Source organism: Ziziphus jujuba, chromosome 5 (assembly GCF_031755915.1).
Source record: "Ziziphus jujuba cultivar Dongzao chromosome 5, ASM3175591v1".
NCBI lineage: Eukaryota > Viridiplantae > Streptophyta > Magnoliopsida > Rosales > Rhamnaceae > Ziziphus > Ziziphus jujuba.
The window spans coordinates 26,822,645-26,840,131 of record NC_083383.1 but is presented as its reverse complement, the minus strand read 5'-3'; the positions used below and the strand labels follow the sequence as shown (position 1 = coordinate 26,840,131).

Here is a 17,487-nt window from a genome sequence, read left to right as displayed (position 1 = left end):
AGTATAACGAGTTAGCTAGGGTATTTGATCTATAACCTTAATTAGGAAAAAAAAGTTATTATGTACAAATCATTGTATTAACATGGTGCAAAAAAAGCACTAGTGTATGATTAAAGAAACATTATTTATTTTCTATGAGCCACAAAGTATGTTTAGCGCTATAATTGAAAATTTTACACAGCATCTGCATGCTTTATTATTTTATCGTAATGTTTACGTGGTATAACCGTTCTATTCCAGACTCTAAGAATAAAGTTTAATAATCTTACACTTTCTTTTTGCCTTTTCTTTCAACGAAAATTAATCTTGCTGAGTTTTATATAGAAAATGACAATTAATGTAACATCTTTTAGGAAGAAAAGAAAACAGACAATTAATATGATTTCGTCCACATGTCCTTTATGTATTACAGCTCTACACAAATGAACACGACGGTATTCCATATTCTCTTAATTAACAAAAAAACAAAAAAGACAAAAAAGAAGAAGAAGAAACTAAGACCTATTTCCCCACATGTTTTAAAAACTATTTTTTGTTTTTGAAAACATAAAATTGTTTTCAAAATAAAAATGTATTATTTGGTCATCGGTTTTCAAAAATTATTTTCAAAAAACAAATAAAAAAGAAAATAAAAAACAAAAAATAATAAAAACATGTCTTTCATAGTTTTCAAAAAAATTAAAAATATGTTGGGTTGAGCATTAATAAAAGAGAGTATAAATGACAATTTACCTTGCATAATCCAAAATCGCATGCACCGTCCCTAAAAGTATGTTTTTGGGTTTTGAAAATTTTTTTCAAATACAAATGCACAAACATTTATTATTTTTATAAAATAATAGAAAATTATTTTTGTTCTATATTTTGAAAATAAAAAATAAAAAACATGGCCAAATAAACCGTCATATTCATATACTCATTTCATATATATAATTAAAAACGTAAAAAGAAAGTAATAATAAAATTCAATCCCATTTTCCAAATGAAAAAGTTTGGTGAACATGAAATATTATGATTAAGAAATATTTTTTTTTTGGGAGGGGGGAGGGGGGGGGGGGTTTGTGTTGTTTAAGTCCAAAAAGAAAAAGTTTGGTGAACATGAAATATTATTAAGAAATTGATTTTTTTTTTTTTTGTTTTTTTTTTTGTTTTGGGGGGGGGGGTTGTGTTGTTTAAGTCCAAAAAGATGCGTGCATGGGCGTTGAAGATGCATGTAACTCCCCAACCTAAGTGTGATGTAGCCTCACTACTTGGATTGCTAGGACCAGGTTCTGAGAAAGCAAATACAGAGACAGAGTAAGAGCAGCTTTCAACTAAAAGCACAACCCAATGTCTGTATTGTGGACCTTTCGGTCCATGTCTTCCAGAACTGACACGTCATGGTAAAAAATTACACAAATTGCCCTTCTACGAGTTTTTGCTAAAAATACAAGAGCGTTTCTGTATGATAGTGACGTAGGCATATCCATTTAGGTTTCGGCTCAATTGGGTCAACCCTAATCCTTGGGTAACCTTCGGCTCTCTCTCTCTCATCTTATTGGGCTGTCATGGAGACATTCATAGTGGGTGGTCCTTGTAACTAAGACTGTATTCCTTCTTTTCTCTCTCGGTGGGGTGGGTTGGCTTGTGGGGTCCATTTCATGGGGTTAAACAGCACCACGTGTTTAAAAACTAAGTCAGTGGCACGTGCTGCCCACTCACTATCCCTCTTATATTCAGCATTTCCACCAAACCTTTGTCTTCCCACTTTGTTTTGTTTTTTTCATTTTTTTTTTGAAGTGGGGATTGTTTTCCAGTCGCGGTTTGTGAGAGCTTGGGCGCGTGCAAAGTGGCAAATTGGGGGAAAGTGTTTCTCTTTTTTGTGCTGCAATGGAGGTATGGGGGAGGACATTTTACCTGAATTTGATTGGACCACATGACCCACATCCAAATCTCTGTATGAGTGCCATCTGGAAGTGGCATCTGATCACAACCTCTAACCACTTTTACTATTTTATCTACATAAAAATGTTGTTTGCAAAAGTCAAATGCTATGTTATGGAGAGCCTTGCTCTTTCCCATACTCTAAGGTGATCATATATATTGGGGAATAGGATTGGTTTTTCTTTTTTTTAAATTTTTTTTTTATTTTTATTTTTTTAAATTTCTTTAATGGTTTGGTGAATTGATTTAAAATTAGAGGTATAAAATGAGAATTGTCATATTGATCCTATAGATCGATATATTATATTCATGTTAGTTTATCTGTCTTTTGTAACATAGTGTGTTGTAAACTAATTAGGATTCTTTCTACATGCTATAAATTTCGTACAATTCATTTCTTTCTTTCTTTTTTTTCTTTTTTTTTTCTTTTTTGGTACAATTCATTTCAATTACTTATTGTTGTGGATTTAATTTCATTACTACAATTGCTTGGAGAATAGCTATAGCCTAAGTTTTAAGGGTTGATTAATCACTTTGTTTTTTTACATAGCAAATCCTAATTTCTATAAGGGTTCATTAAGGCCTTTTGTTTTTGCATGTCTTATTTTTTGTGTGTTCAAATAACTCGAATATTTCAAGGAAAAAAAGAAAAGAAAAAAACATGGAATACTTAAGAATGTTAAGATGATAACTTATATTAGCTTAACTTATTATACGATGGAAGAGAAAATACAAACATATCTAATAAAAGAAATGGTTGACATTCTAAGGGAAGAAGTTGCCTTTCTTTTTTCTTTTATTTTTTTTGATAAAAGAAGTTGCCTTTCCTTAAAATAAATAAATGATTCGCATGGGAAAAAAAAAATTAAAAGAAAAGATAACGAAAAAGGTTATTAAAAAAATTTAACTTTTTAAAGTCGGGATTAATTTTATCAAGTAACATTTGAAAAGTCAAAGATGTTGGAAACTTTTTACGTGTACCAATAGCTAGTGGACAAGCCATCTTGCGATCCCATTAACACTCAATGAACTAGTGGTTCTAATTTCCTTTAAAATATATATATATATATATATAGTTAAGTAACACCACAATGGTTATTTTTGGTTATTTTTAAGACTATGACTTCCTATTTTAAGCAAATATCTAGTAAGCAATTAAAATGTTTAGCCCTATTCTCATTACCCTAATTTTAGAACCAAAAAAACGAAAATCTAACTAATTAAAAGTCTTCCTTTATAAAAGCCTAGCGACAAGTTTTTCACTCTTTCAAAGTAAAAATAAATCTTTTTTTGCATCCAATGGATCCTCCAAGCCATTTGTTGACATCCTTCACCATTTGTGTTCTCTTATTTCTTTCTTCTCCTTCACAAGCAGATGATGAATCACCTTCACTAGAAAATTCATCAAGCAAACTAGTAATCAGTGTTTGCAAAGAAACCTTAAACCCTTCTGAATGCGAGGAAACTCTTGCGACGATCCCTAAAGCAAGAACAGTTAGGACTTTGAATGCCCTAGCTCATCTTACTCTTCGATTAGCGGTATCTTATGCAAAAGAAAGCTTGGATTTCGTTAACGAAATGGTTAAGACCAACACGAGTGAACCCATCAAGCAGTGTGCATTCTGGTACAGAGAAGTGCTTGCATCATTCCAAAGTGCACTTGGTGAACTACATGAAGACATCTCAAGTGCAAACTATGATATAAAAGTTGCAGGTGATAATTCGGATTCTTGTGAAGAAGGGTTGGCAAAACTTCCTGTGCCATCACTCACAGCTAGAAATGCACAAATCAAATTATATAGCAGCATTGGATTTGTAATAACATCTAGGATGGATGTATAATAACTAGTTGCAATTATATATTCAGCATGTTTCCATATTCTTATTTAATTAAGAGTTCTTAATCCATTAATTTTTTTTTTTCCTTTTCCCACAAAGTAACAATAAAACGTCTGTTTCTGCCAACCAAATCCCAATTTATCTTATTCTTATGAGATGAAAATGAAAATGAGAATGCAATTTGGTTTTTATTTGACAATTTTCTTATCCATAAAAAGTGCACTTTTTACTTTTGTTTATTTTGCCATTATTTTTTTATAAATTTTTATGCAAATTTCCCGAATATCCTAACCATTGTTAACTTTGATTATGAAAGCCTATAACTACATATATATACAAGGTTTAAAATTTCGATTTCAATAGAAATATTGAAATTTCAAAATATAAAAATTTTATGTAAATATTGAAAACTATCGAATATCGATAAAAACTCACAAAAAATTATAAAAATTTATTTTAAAAAATAAAAATTTTTGTTAAAACTTTAGGATTCACTTATTTGATCAATCAATCATCAAATTAACTGTAAAAATTATTAAAATATTGAATAGATATTATATTTATCTTAATCGATTGATTTATAATAAACGATAATGATCATAAATATACTACTATTAATAAAAATATGCAAAAACGTATATGTTTGATAAAATTGTTTATTAATTAAGATAAAAACAGTTATTACAATTATATTATATTTCATAAATGTCATTTCAATACTATATCAAATTTTTAGATAGTTGAACATTATTAGTCTTTTCTTCATTCTCATTTTGAAATATGAAATATAAAAAATAATTATTAAAAGATATATCTCCTTGATAATTTATCATGTAATTGTTAATATATCATCATAAGGATCTTGTATTAAAGTTGGTTATCTTTAATGTTTTTTTATAACATATTTCATCATCTTTTTATTTTTATTTTCTTAATGTTATTAAGTTAAATACTATTTACATCAATTCTATATAATATTATATTTCTATGTTATTATTTTCCATTGTTATATAGTCAACTATTAATTTTTGATTATGGGATTCTAATGAATCCATTCCATACAAAATGTATAGCAATATATATATATATATAGTATTAATAAATAGAATCTATCAAGATTATTCAATTCAATTCATTCTGTTTTCTTTATATTACTAAATATTTGAAAGATAATTAAAAGGTAAAGAAAAACTATCATTAAAGTTAATTTAGTTATAAAAAAATTACTAAACATAAATAATATTTATGAATTTTTTTGATAAATTTTTTTTTAAAATTTTCATAAATATTTTCAAAATTTTGATAAAAATTTTGGAATTTACAGGAAAATTTTCAAAATTTTGATGGATATTATGAATTTTTTAATTAAATTATTAAAGATTTGATGGGGATATTTTAACGGAAATTTCCATAAAAATTTCAGTGAAATTTCAAAAAATTCAATGAATATTATGGAAATTCTATCTGTTTCTATTTCGAACCTAAATTTATCTTCAACCCTTTGAAAAAATAGAATTTTTGTCTAAATTTCAAAGAAAATTTTGATTTTTAAAACCTTGACTAAGAATAACATGCATCCTTAAGAATAATACAATATGCATCATTTAGTCTATCAACTAATCTACCAAGAATACGTATGTTATTATTTAATTAGTTTATATTTAATAATACTTATCCCTTTTATTGATTTTACTTATTCATTTCTAGATTATATTGATATGTCAACAAATCACATCCTTAACTAGTACAAGATCAATATATTGTAGAGTTTTGAGATTTTTGAATTTATTCTATTAAGGGGTTTGATCTTCCATATGCAAAACATGTTGCATGGAGAAAGAGCTATACATTATAAACTCAGTTTTTAAGGGCTAATTCACTATTTTTTTGTTCACTTCGTTCACAAAACTCATTTTAAAATCCTGTATTTTTTTTTTTCCCTTCGAAAAGTTAATTATAGAAGAAGGTTATAAATGACTATAACAATAATCCAAAAAAAAGAAGAAAAAATTAATCAAACCAAGCCCAAGCAACTAAAAATATGGAATTGAAGGCCTTGAAGTCTATTCTAAGGTTGAAAATAGGCCGAAGAGAAAATCAAACATGAAGGCAAGCTTTACAAGAGTATAATAAAAAAATAAAAAAATAATAATAATAAAAAGATAATCATGTTTTTCCCCCACCAAAAAAAAAAAAAGAAGGGGAAAAAAAAAAACAAACAAACAAACAAATAAAAAATGATCATGTATAAGGATTGATGAGTAGGGAAGAACCTCTAATTATGGAATCTTCAAACACATCTATCTCATCCACCTCCCCAAATATTCCTCCGAGAATGTCTTCTTAAACCACTATTTCACCCTTATCACCCTCCATTTCTAGATCTAATTTTGCATAGATTGACCAATTGGTGAAATATACTTATATTCCTCCAGAAGCTCAAATCAATGCTACTGAACTCCCCTCATGAATCCCTATAAACTTTTATGAAAAAACAATTACATTCAAAGGAGTATCAAGCAACTCATTACTTCAAAGAAGCCTCCAATAAAAGAATACATATAGTCCTCTCATATGAAAAATTGTTTAATACCAGCTAAGAAGCAAAACAATTTATAGATCTTGAGATTTCTCAAGATCTCATAGACTCATGGAAAAGATAAAGGTACACACACCTTTACTTTTGAGCTATGAGACTTGTTCTCTCCATCCATGGAAGATGTGGCATCGCTGTAGCGATTAGATTGGCCATCCTTAATAGTACCTTCCTCAGATATGAACATGTTGTGATAGGCACGGTACTGTCCACCCTCAATACTGGTAGTATTTTGTTTTCATTCTATCCAAATTTTTGCGTTCCTCTCCAAGATCCGAACCTCTCTAAACATTCAAAGGTTCAGATCCAAATCTTCGAAGCACAACAAGTAGAAATAGCCTATGCTGCAACACTTCATCATCAGATCACTTTCAGATTACAAAATCATGTTGTTTATCTCAATAGACCTAGAGTTACTGATGATGCCATTTACATTGAAGCCCAAAGAGCAGATCTTCCAACAATCGTATGGATTCCCAGGCAAATTGCTAATGAAAAATTGAAGGAGATCATTTCGCTTAGTTGGACCGCCAACTATGAGAAAATCCTGCATAATAATAAGCCTTTACACACGATAGACCCCACATTCAGAACCATGGTTGATGGAAAGGTGGTGATAAAATTCAAAGGCTTTGATGAAGGCCCAGCTCTACAAACACCACAGACTTTGTTTTCCCCAAGATGGTGATAATCTCAGTCCTAGAAACATATGAACAAGATAATATCCCCATTTCCAATTTTTGGGCCAAATGGAAAGCACTCTTATGTGGACAAAATTAATGGCCACTTTATTTAGAATGTAGCACCAAAAATGTGTGATCTAGACTGTGAATATTGGATGCATGATGAAGATTCAGATTCTGAAAATGAAGAATAGAAAGGAAGGAGAAGAAAGAAGAAATCTTCTCAAACAATTTGCAAACCTCAAAGAAGACAATATCATCCAGATGATCCAGACTCACCATGGATCATAATATATAAGGACAGGAAGTCCCTACCTGTGTATGAGAAAAGTTTAAAAGCCATATCATAAGAAAGGCATAAAAAAAAGAAGCATATAATGCTCTAAGAAAAGAAAATACAGTAACCCCTACAGAACGAACACCTGATCCCTGTATGATGTTTAGCCCAGCAGACCCCTCTTATGATGAAGTATTCCCTACTCTAAAAAGGAAGACTCATCTAGTCCACAAGGTCAATTCCCAGCCATTTGTGCAGTCTAGAGAAGTCATGCCAGATGGAACATTCAAACCTTTATCTCAAGGTGAAGAAGTTCTAAATTGGCAGACTCTTAATACTCACGCATAATATAAACCCTTTAAAGAAGTGATATGAAGTTGGATAAGATTGCCGTACAAACTACCATAATAGACATCAGACTGGACTCTCTTTCCCCAGAAGTAAGAAAGCTATACAACAATCTCACTACAAAAATTTTCCAGTTGGATAGAGATCTCTCAGATCTCATTGATAGATAAGAGATTGAAAAAGAATAGGAAATAAGAGAAAAGAAGGCTATGCTGAAGCAAATTGATGATGACCTCAAAACTCCCAAATTCGTTCCATTCAGTGGAATGCCGGTATGCGCTACACCAGTATATACCCCAACTACGGACTTCTAAACTGTATTGTAGATGACCCACAAACTTTTCAAAAAACCAGAAGCTAAGTTGAGAAAGCAGAAAGAAAAAGAAAGGATCTCACCAGCAGTAGCAACAGCCTTTTATTAGGCCACTCAATCACAACACTTTTCAGAAACAACTACAAGATCTTCTCAATTTGTGGTTGTAATTCCTTAGCCTGAATCTTCCGTAGAAGTGGAATTTGAAAAATCAAGTTCATATTCCTCGGATGATGGCATGACACAAGGATTTATTATTGGGTCAGAATCAAGTTTTGATCCAATTTTGATGGTGGGATCACAAGCTTCAACATCTCAGGCACCTTCACCAACAACACCAATAGACCCTGAACCTGTAGTAACTAAACCAGAAGAAAGTGAAGTAGAAAACAGGCCCAATACCAATAATGCAAGGCCTAAAGTAAAACATGTTCAAGGCCCATAGTTCACCTTTGACAAAATTGAACCATCAAAAAGACATGACGATCAATGAATTTGGAGCATGGGTTCACACTCAAATAAATAGGTCTGAAGCCTACTTACAAACAATTTGAAAGGATTTTACATCCAGATTCATGGGCATCCTCAGAGATTAGTTCCAAAATTTTACTTTATACAGATAGATCCAATTTATCAGGGTCCAATTAGCTAGTGCAATACTAGAAGCCATATATACTGAGTTTGTGGGAGATCTGAACCTGATCAATACACAGATAAGAAGAGAATATTTGAAATGAAATGTTATTCCTTGAAAAAGAAAGATCTTGACTATCATTTTAAAAGAATGTTAAAGAGATATTATATGCTTAGAGGAATCAACGATCCTAACCTCAAGCAAGTATATGTTTCCTCACTTCCACAACAATTTCAATCCAAACTAGCTAGAAAGATCTCTACAACATAGGACGGATCAAGATCTCTTACTCTTGGAAAAATCCATCAAATAAACTATGAAGTTGCAAACAAGCTCTGTGAATAAGAAAAGATCTTCCCTACTCATCAATCCTTATACTTTTGCCAAAACAGCCAGAACAATTGGTACTATCTATATTTTTTCAAGTCCAAAACTATTGGAATAAGGCTCTGATACCATGAAGGCCTATGAAATAGTTCACAAAAATATAGGCCCTTATACCATCACAATTTCTAGTGCCTCGAATTGTATACAGAGTATAACATAGTCCAGATGGATTGATGGGAGCATCTTGAACTTTCTGTTGTTCATGATCCATGGACTCCGTGGCAAGAATATAACATACTCATTCTCAAAGAATACATGGCTAAGGCATAAGGAATGATTTTTGGGAACAAAGGAGAGAATTTAGATCTTCATGGTTATAGAACACTCAGTGTATTATTAAGCAAGTCAGATCTGAATACAACTGAAGATAGGTTTCCTTTATGTAGAGGAAAACCCAAACTACGTGACAAACTATTAAAACAGATGGAATCTACTTTTTCCAAGGATTATAGTGATCAAACAGAAATCATAGTACAATAATTAGAATGACCAGTGACCAATACAGGACTTAAGGATATAATCATCACAACTAGACAAAGCATATAGAATCTACTTTTTACAAAACACTATACTAGGCATACCTTTTCTTCTTCTTCTTCTTCTTTTTTTTTTTTTTCTAAGCACACAGTTTATTACAAGATAACTTTTATTTTTAGTCCTAACCTTCTCTTATGGGCTCATGACTTGGTAAGAGATTCTTCAACTTTGGATTAATGGTAATCCTAAATAATCCCAAGGTCTTGAGAGTCTTGAAGTGCATCTTTCATGGCCGCCTAGTCTCTCATTGCTTTGTCTTCTAATTTGCAAGGATAAGGATCTCTATAACATCGTCTAGGAATTTATTCCCATCCATGTCTTGGTATTGTGTTCTTATTTCTTTTGTAATAATTATTTTTTGTGAAGAAGCAACTTGGTGAGGTGAAATTGGATCAATGGGGATGACTAGATTAGGTGGTAATGGAGATGGTATAGATTAACCTGACCCTATAAATGTGCAAGTGAAGGATAGGTTCCCACGTAAACCACAAGAGGGTTTTTGTAAGAACAAATATGGATTTCCTTAGGAGGGGATCGGTAATTATTGATTTCACAGAGATGGTCAAATAAAAGAGTGAAACTCTGCTTGAGAATGTCCATTTCTATGTGCTGTTCTAGGTGGAGTGTAAAGAGCTCATAAGAAAAATTATGAGTCCATAGTTATCCTATCTTTGAAACTTGGAAGTATGGCCTTGACATAATAAAAAATAATCTCACTTTATTTTTCTTTTCAAGGGACATATCTCAGACCTTATTATGAGAGACAATCTTTTGTAATTTTACTCTCCACCTGGATAAGGGCTCAAACCATTCCATGAATGTCCATAGCAATGAATTCTCTTTGCTGGGATCAGTGAGATGATGATGTAGCAAGAGAGGATTGACTACTATAGCCATACTGTGTAATACCATAGCACATTAAAGGAACCAAAATAAGTCTTTAAGGAACTCTCTTTCTAGAAATATTTCAACAAAGATTAAAAATATGGTGTTGAGATAAAAAAAGAAGCTCAGGGTATTTTTCAGGCCATTTAAAGATGATCAGATGTACAAAGTAGAACAATTTTGCTTTAGTATAATTGATGATCTGATCAACAGAGGTGGAGTTTTCTAGACCTGGGGGATAGATGTTCAAAACACTTGCTTTCAGAGGAAAGTAAGCTTTACAAGATGAGGAGGATGGGGAAGCCATGAAAACAAGTGGTGATTAGAGGCAGGAGTAAGTATGTTGATAGGTTTTGTTCTCGAAAGTAAGTCTGGAATGAGATTTCTAGGGCCTTTTATATGCTCAACATCATACTTATACTTGGAAAACCATTCTTTGAGCCTCAACAGCTGTGTTGTTAGTAAGGCCTTACTTTTTTAATTCCATTATCCTTAAAAATGATGAGTTGTCCATCTTTATCAGGTTTTTGTATCTTATAAGATGGAATTTAAATTTCTTTATTTCATAATTGAAAGCCAAAATTTGCTTACAGATTGAGTGGTAATGTTGTTCTACAGGTTTGACTTGTCCACTAGCATGGCTACAATAATGTTCTTTCCCATCTTCATCATGTTCAATTATGATTGCTCCCCAATAGAGGTCTAATTTGTCAGTTTGCGGAATTTTTTTTTTTTTCCTTTTCTAAGAATCTTCAAAGGTGGAGGTTTTTGAACCACAACTTTGAGCTTTTTTACATCTTCTAACTATTCATCTCCCCATGCAGATGTATTTTTTCTCAGCATTATTGATAACTTCGACATCCATTCAGAGATTCTGGGAATAAAATCTCTGACATAGTTGATAATTCCCAAAAACTGTTGGATTTGGGTTTTTGAAAGATCTTTATCAGGGAATCTTGTTAATTCTTCAATGATGTGGGTTCCTAGAATTATCTATTCAGCTTGGAGACTTATTCCCAAGAAGTTAATTTGGGTTTGTCCAATAAGTATTTTGAACTTAGATAGCATCACATTGTGGATTGGCATTATGTTGTAAGATTCCTATAAGAGTTCATGATGAGCTTTGTAGTCCTTTGAGAACAATAGTATGTCATTAATATATACTATTGTTGTGTGAAGTATGGGCTCCAATATTTGGGTCATCATTTTTTTACCAATGATGAAGCTACTTTTAGCCAAAAAGGTAGAACAATCCACTGGTATTGGGCATTTCATATGCAAAATGCAGTTTCATAATGATCTTTGGGTTGAATACCAACTTACAAAAACCTACTTTAAGATCAAATTTTGAGAAAATCTTGACTTCTTGGAGATGGATGAATAATGAATTTACCTTTAGTATAGGAAACTTGTTGTCTTGAAGGAATTGATATAAAGCCTTGTAGTCAATCACAAGTCTTTCTTTTCCTTTATTTTCTCTGATCTTTTTTCTACATAAAATGCCTGGCATGCTCGTGAAGAGGTGATTTGCTCGATCAATCCTTGTTGTAAGAGCTTTTTGCATTCCTCTTTTGCTGGAGGATCTTTTGGGATGACACTGTATATTTTTGACAAGGTTGTGAAAGGCTTGATCTGCTTTCAACATCTGATCATTTTGGAAATGATTCTGAGATGTTCTGCTTGGCAATAGGTATCCATTCCTATTAGGATATCTTTGTCTAGCAATGAACATCCAATCACCTTGGTCTTAACTACATTCTGGAAAAAAATTTATTCCAGTTGGTCTTCTGGCAATGAGTTCAGTACAAAAAATCTTATCATCAACAGTTTTGAATTTTTCCCTGTGTGGCTTCCGTATATGGAATGGTAATATTATGGGGTTTCCCATCGTCTTGTGGGCTCCTGTATTCATATATGCAATCACCTTGATTGGTGTAGAATATTTGTCTTGCAGCAATGTAATTTCCACATTAGACATTCAGTGATAAGGACTGATTGAGTCTGATATGCTAACTGCATTTCGTCACCTGAGGATTCTTCTGATGACTCTGTGTCTGAATCACTTTCTTCCTATTGGAATCTACTTTTTACAAAGCACACTAATACTAGGCACACCTTTTTTTTTTTTTTAAGCACACAATTTGTAAATTAGATTTCATTTGCTTTGTCCAGTTGTGATAATTGTATCTGTAAGTCCTGTAGTCACTGGGCATTCTTATTATTGTACTATGATTCTTGTTTGATCATTATAGTCTTTGTAAAAAGTAGATTCCATCCGTTTTAATAGTTTACCGTATAGTTTGGGCTTTCCTATATATAAAGGAAGCTTATCTTTAATTGTGTTCAGATTTGGCTTGTTTAATAATATAGCTTAAGTATTCTATATCCATGAGGTTCTAAATTCTCTCATTTCTTCCCAAATATTGTTCCTCATGCATTCTTTGAGAATAAGTATGCTCTATTCTTGCCATGAAGTGTGGATCCCAAATATCAAAAAGTTTAAAATGCTCCCATCGATCAATTTGGACTATGTTATAGTCCGTACAGAATTCAAGGTCTTAGAAATTGTTATGGTATAAAGGCCTATATTCTTGTGGACTACTTCATAGGCCTTCATGACATAGTCAGTATAGAATTCGAGGCACTAGAAATTGCAATGGTGTAAGGGCCTATATTCTTGTGGACTATTTCATAGGCTTACATGATACCAGAGCCTTGTTCCAGTAGTTTTGAACTTGAAAGAATACAAGTAATACCAGTAATTTTTGTTGTTTTGGAAAAAATATAAGGATTGATGAGTAGGGAAGTACTTCTAATTATGGAATCTTCAAACACTTCTATCTCATCCACCTCCCCAAATAGTCCTCCGAGAATGTCTTCTTTATTCACTCTTTCACCCTGATCACCTTCGATTTTCAGATCTAATTATGCAAAATTGATGAACTGGTGGAATATATTTATATTCCTTCAGAAGCTCAAATAAATGCTACTGAACTCCCCCTCATGAATCCTTATAAACTTTTCCCAAAAAACAATTATCTTCAAAGGAGTATCAAGCAACTATTTACTTTAAAGAAGCCTCTAATAAAAGAGTACATACCGTCCTCCCAGATGAACAGTTGTTTATTACTAGCCACAAAAATAGAACAACTTATAGATTTGGAAATTTTTCAAGATCTCATAGACTCTTGGAAAAGGAAAAGGTATACACACCTTCACTTTGGAGTTGTAAGACTTGTTCTCTCCTTCAATGGAAGATGTGGCATCCTCGTAGCGGTTAGATTGGCACTCCTTAATAGCACCTTCCTCAAATATGAACATGCTATGATAGGCATGGTATTGTCCACCCTCAATGCTGGTAATATTTTGTTGTCATTCTATCTAAATTTTTATGTTCCTCTCCAAGATCCGAACCTCTCCAAACTCTTAAAGGTTCAGATCCAAATCTCCAGAGCACAACAAGTAGAAACAGCCTATGCTGCAACACTTCATCACTAGATCGCTTTTAGATTACAAAATCATGCTGTTCAGATCCAGATCTCCACAATCCTTAAGTGATGAGATACAATCAGCATATAAGTCTCAATCAGTCCTCATCACCAAACCCATACCTATGTCCAATGTGGAAATTGCATTGCTCCAAGACAAGTATTCTACACCGACCAAGATGATTACATATATGGATACAAGAGCCCATAAGACAATGGTAATCCCTAAAATATGACAATCCCATATATGGAAGCCACACAGGGAAAATTTCAGAACTACTGATGATAAGATTTTTTGTACTGAACTCATTGCCAAAAGACCAATTAAAATCAAAATTTTCCTTAAATGCATAGTTTGGACCAAGGTGATTGGATATCCATTATCAAACAAAGATATCCTAATAGGAATGGATGTCTATTAGCAAACAAAACATCTCAAAATCACTCCCAAAGGGATCAGATATAGAAAACAGTTCAAACCCTTCACACACTTGTCGAAAATACATAGTGTCATCCCAAAAGATCCTCCGACATTTGAAGAAATTAAAAAAAAAGCTTCATACTTTGTGTGTGAATGATTACAACACATTTAAGCATCCCTTGCCTTTGTGAAAAAATGAAAAAGTTTTCTTAAAGCTTCCTTTTAAGCTCAACAAAGATATTAATCCTACTAAAGCAACACATCCGAGAATAATAGCCACATATTAGCTTTAGCAAAAGAAGAATACAAAAAACTCCTACAATAAAGATCGATAGAGCCAACCACCTCTTCATGGGCGCGCCAAGCATTTTATATAGAAAAAAGAATAGAGAAAATCAAGGGAACAAAAGGACTTGTGATTGACTACAAGCCTTTAAATCAATTCCTTCAAAACAAAAAAATTTTCTCTACCAAAGATGAATTCATTATTCATCCATCTCCAAGAAGCCAAGGTTTTCTCAAAATTCAATCTTAAAGCAGGCTTTTGACAAGTTGGTATTTAACCCTAATACCGATATAAAACTGCATTTTGCATACCAAATGTCCAGTACAAGTGGATTGTTCTACCTTTTGGGCTAAAAGTAGCTCTATCACTATTTCAAAATACGATAAACCAAATATTGAAGCCCATACTTCACATAGTGATAGTATATACTGATGACATACTATTATTCTCAAAGGACTACAAAGACCATTAAGAACTCCTATATGAATTCTACAACATAATGGCAACCCACCACATGATGCTATCCAAGCCCAAAATGCTTATTGGACAAACCCAAAGTGACTTTTTGGTAATGTATCTCCTAGATGGAAAAATAATTCCCGGAACTCACATAACTGAAGAATTGACAAGATTCCCTGAGAAGGATTTTTCAAAAAAGCAAATCCAGTAGTTCTTGGGAATTGTCAACTATGTCAAAGATTTTATTTTCAAATTTTCTAAATGGAAGTCAAAGTTATCAATAATGCTGGAAAAAAATGCACCCACATGGGGAGATGAACAATCAAAAGCTATAAAAAAGCTTAAAGTTATGGCTCATAAACCTCCACCTTTATAGATTCCAGGAAAAGGAAAAAGAATTCTATAAATTGACACATCAAACCTCTACTGGGGATCAATCATAATTGAACAGGATGAAGATGAAAAAAATATTATTGTAGCCATGCTAGTGGACAATTCAAACCTGCAGAACAACATTACCACTCAATCTATAAGGAGATATTAGCTTTCAACTATGGCATAAAGAAATTTAAATTTCATCTCATAAAATATAGATTCTTGATAAAGATGGACAACCCATCCTTTCCAATGATAATGGAATTCAAAAATAAAGCCCTACTGATAGCACAGCTGATCAGGCTTAAAGAATGGTTTTTCCAATATGAGTATGATGTTGAGCATATAAAATGCCATAGAAATCTCATTCTAGACTTCCTCTCGAGGCCAAAAACCTATCAACATACTTCTACCTTTTATTACTACTTTATTTTCATGGCTTCCCAATCCTCTTCATCTTGTAACGCTTACTTTTCTCTGAAAACAAGTGTTCAGAATACCTATCCCCCTAATCTAGAAAACCTCACTTCTGTTGATTAGATTATCAAATACGCTAAAGCAAAATTGTTCCACTTTACTCATCTTATCATCTCTAAATGGTCTGAAAAATACCCTGAACTTCTCTTTGATCTCAACACCATATTTTTAACCCCTGTTGAAATATTTTCAGAAAGAGAGCTCCCCAAAGAATTACTTTGGTTCCTTTGATGTGCTATGGTATTACACAGTATGGTTGTAGCATTCAATCCTCTCTTGCTACATCATCATCTCACCGATCCTACTAAAGAGAATTCATTACTATGAACGTTCACGGAATGATTTGAATCCCTATCTAAGTGGATAGCAAAATTACAAGAGATTTCCTTACATAACAAGGTCTAGAATATATCCCTTGAAAGGAAAAATAAAATTAGATCATTTTTTATCATGTCAAGACCATACTTCCAGGTTTCAAAGATAGGACAACTATGGACTCAAAATTTTGCTTAGGAGCTCTTTACACTCCACCCAGAACAGCAGACAGAAAGGGACATTCTCAAACAAAATCTCGCTCTTTTATTCGAGCATCTTTATGAAATCACTAATTACCGACCCCCTCCTAAGGAAATCCATATTTGTTTTGACAAAAACCCTTTTGTGGTTTGCATGGGAACCTATCCTTCACCCTGCACATATATAAGGCAAGGTCAATCTATACAATCTTCATTACCACCTAATCCAGTCATCCCCACTGATTCAATTCCACCTCAATCTATACCATATTCATTACCACCTAATCCAGTCATCCCAACTGATCCAATTCCACCTCACCAAGCTGCTCCTTCACAAAAGATAATCATTACAGAAGAAATAAGCACACAATACCAAGGTATGGATGGGAATCAATTCCCAAACGATGTTATTGAGACTTTTATCTTTGTGGAACAAGAAGACAAAGCAATGAGACACCAGGACATGAAAGATGCCTTTCAAGACTCTTGAGACCTTTGGGATTATTTACGGTCACCATCAACTCTAGAGTTGGAGAATCGCTCACCAAGTCACGAGCCTATAGGAAAAGGTTGGAACTAAAAATAAAAGTTATCTTACAAATAAATTGTGCTTAAAAAAAAAAAAGTGTGACTAGTGTTTGTGTGCTTTGTAAAAAATAGATTTCATTTGCTTTGTCTAGTTGTGATGATTGTACCTGTAAGTCCTGTATTGGTCACCGATCATTTTAATTATTATACTATGATTCCTGTTTGGTCATTGTAGTCTTTGTAAAAAGCAAATTCCATCTGTTTAATAGTTTGTCTTGTCACTTAGGCTTCCCTCTATAAATAAGAAGTTTGTCTTCAGTTGTATTCAGACATAACTTGCTTAATAATATAGCCTGAGTATTGTATATCCATAAAGTCCTAAATTCTCTCCTTTCTACTCAAAAATCGTTTCTTATGCTTTAGCCATGTATTCTTTGAGAATAAGTAGGCTATGTTCTTCCTATGGAGTCCGTGGATCTGAATATCAGAAAGTTCAAAATGCTCCCGTCAATCCGT

The 17,487-nt window shown here is 32.7% G+C and overlaps 1 protein-coding gene across 1 annotated transcript; it reads left to right on the top strand.

Annotated features, from left to right (window-relative positions):
• The first annotated feature begins 3,198 nt into the window (after positions 1-3,198).
• Positions 3,199-3,969, top strand: LOC125422953 (uncharacterized). The gene has a single exon (XM_048475670.2). It carries the CDS (start codon positions 3,223-3,225, stop codon positions 3,763-3,765), a length of 543 nt encoding a protein of 180 aa, XP_048331627.1. The 5' UTR covers positions 3,199-3,222; the 3' UTR covers positions 3,766-3,969.
• The last annotated feature ends 13,518 nt before the right edge of the window (positions 3,970-17,487 follow it).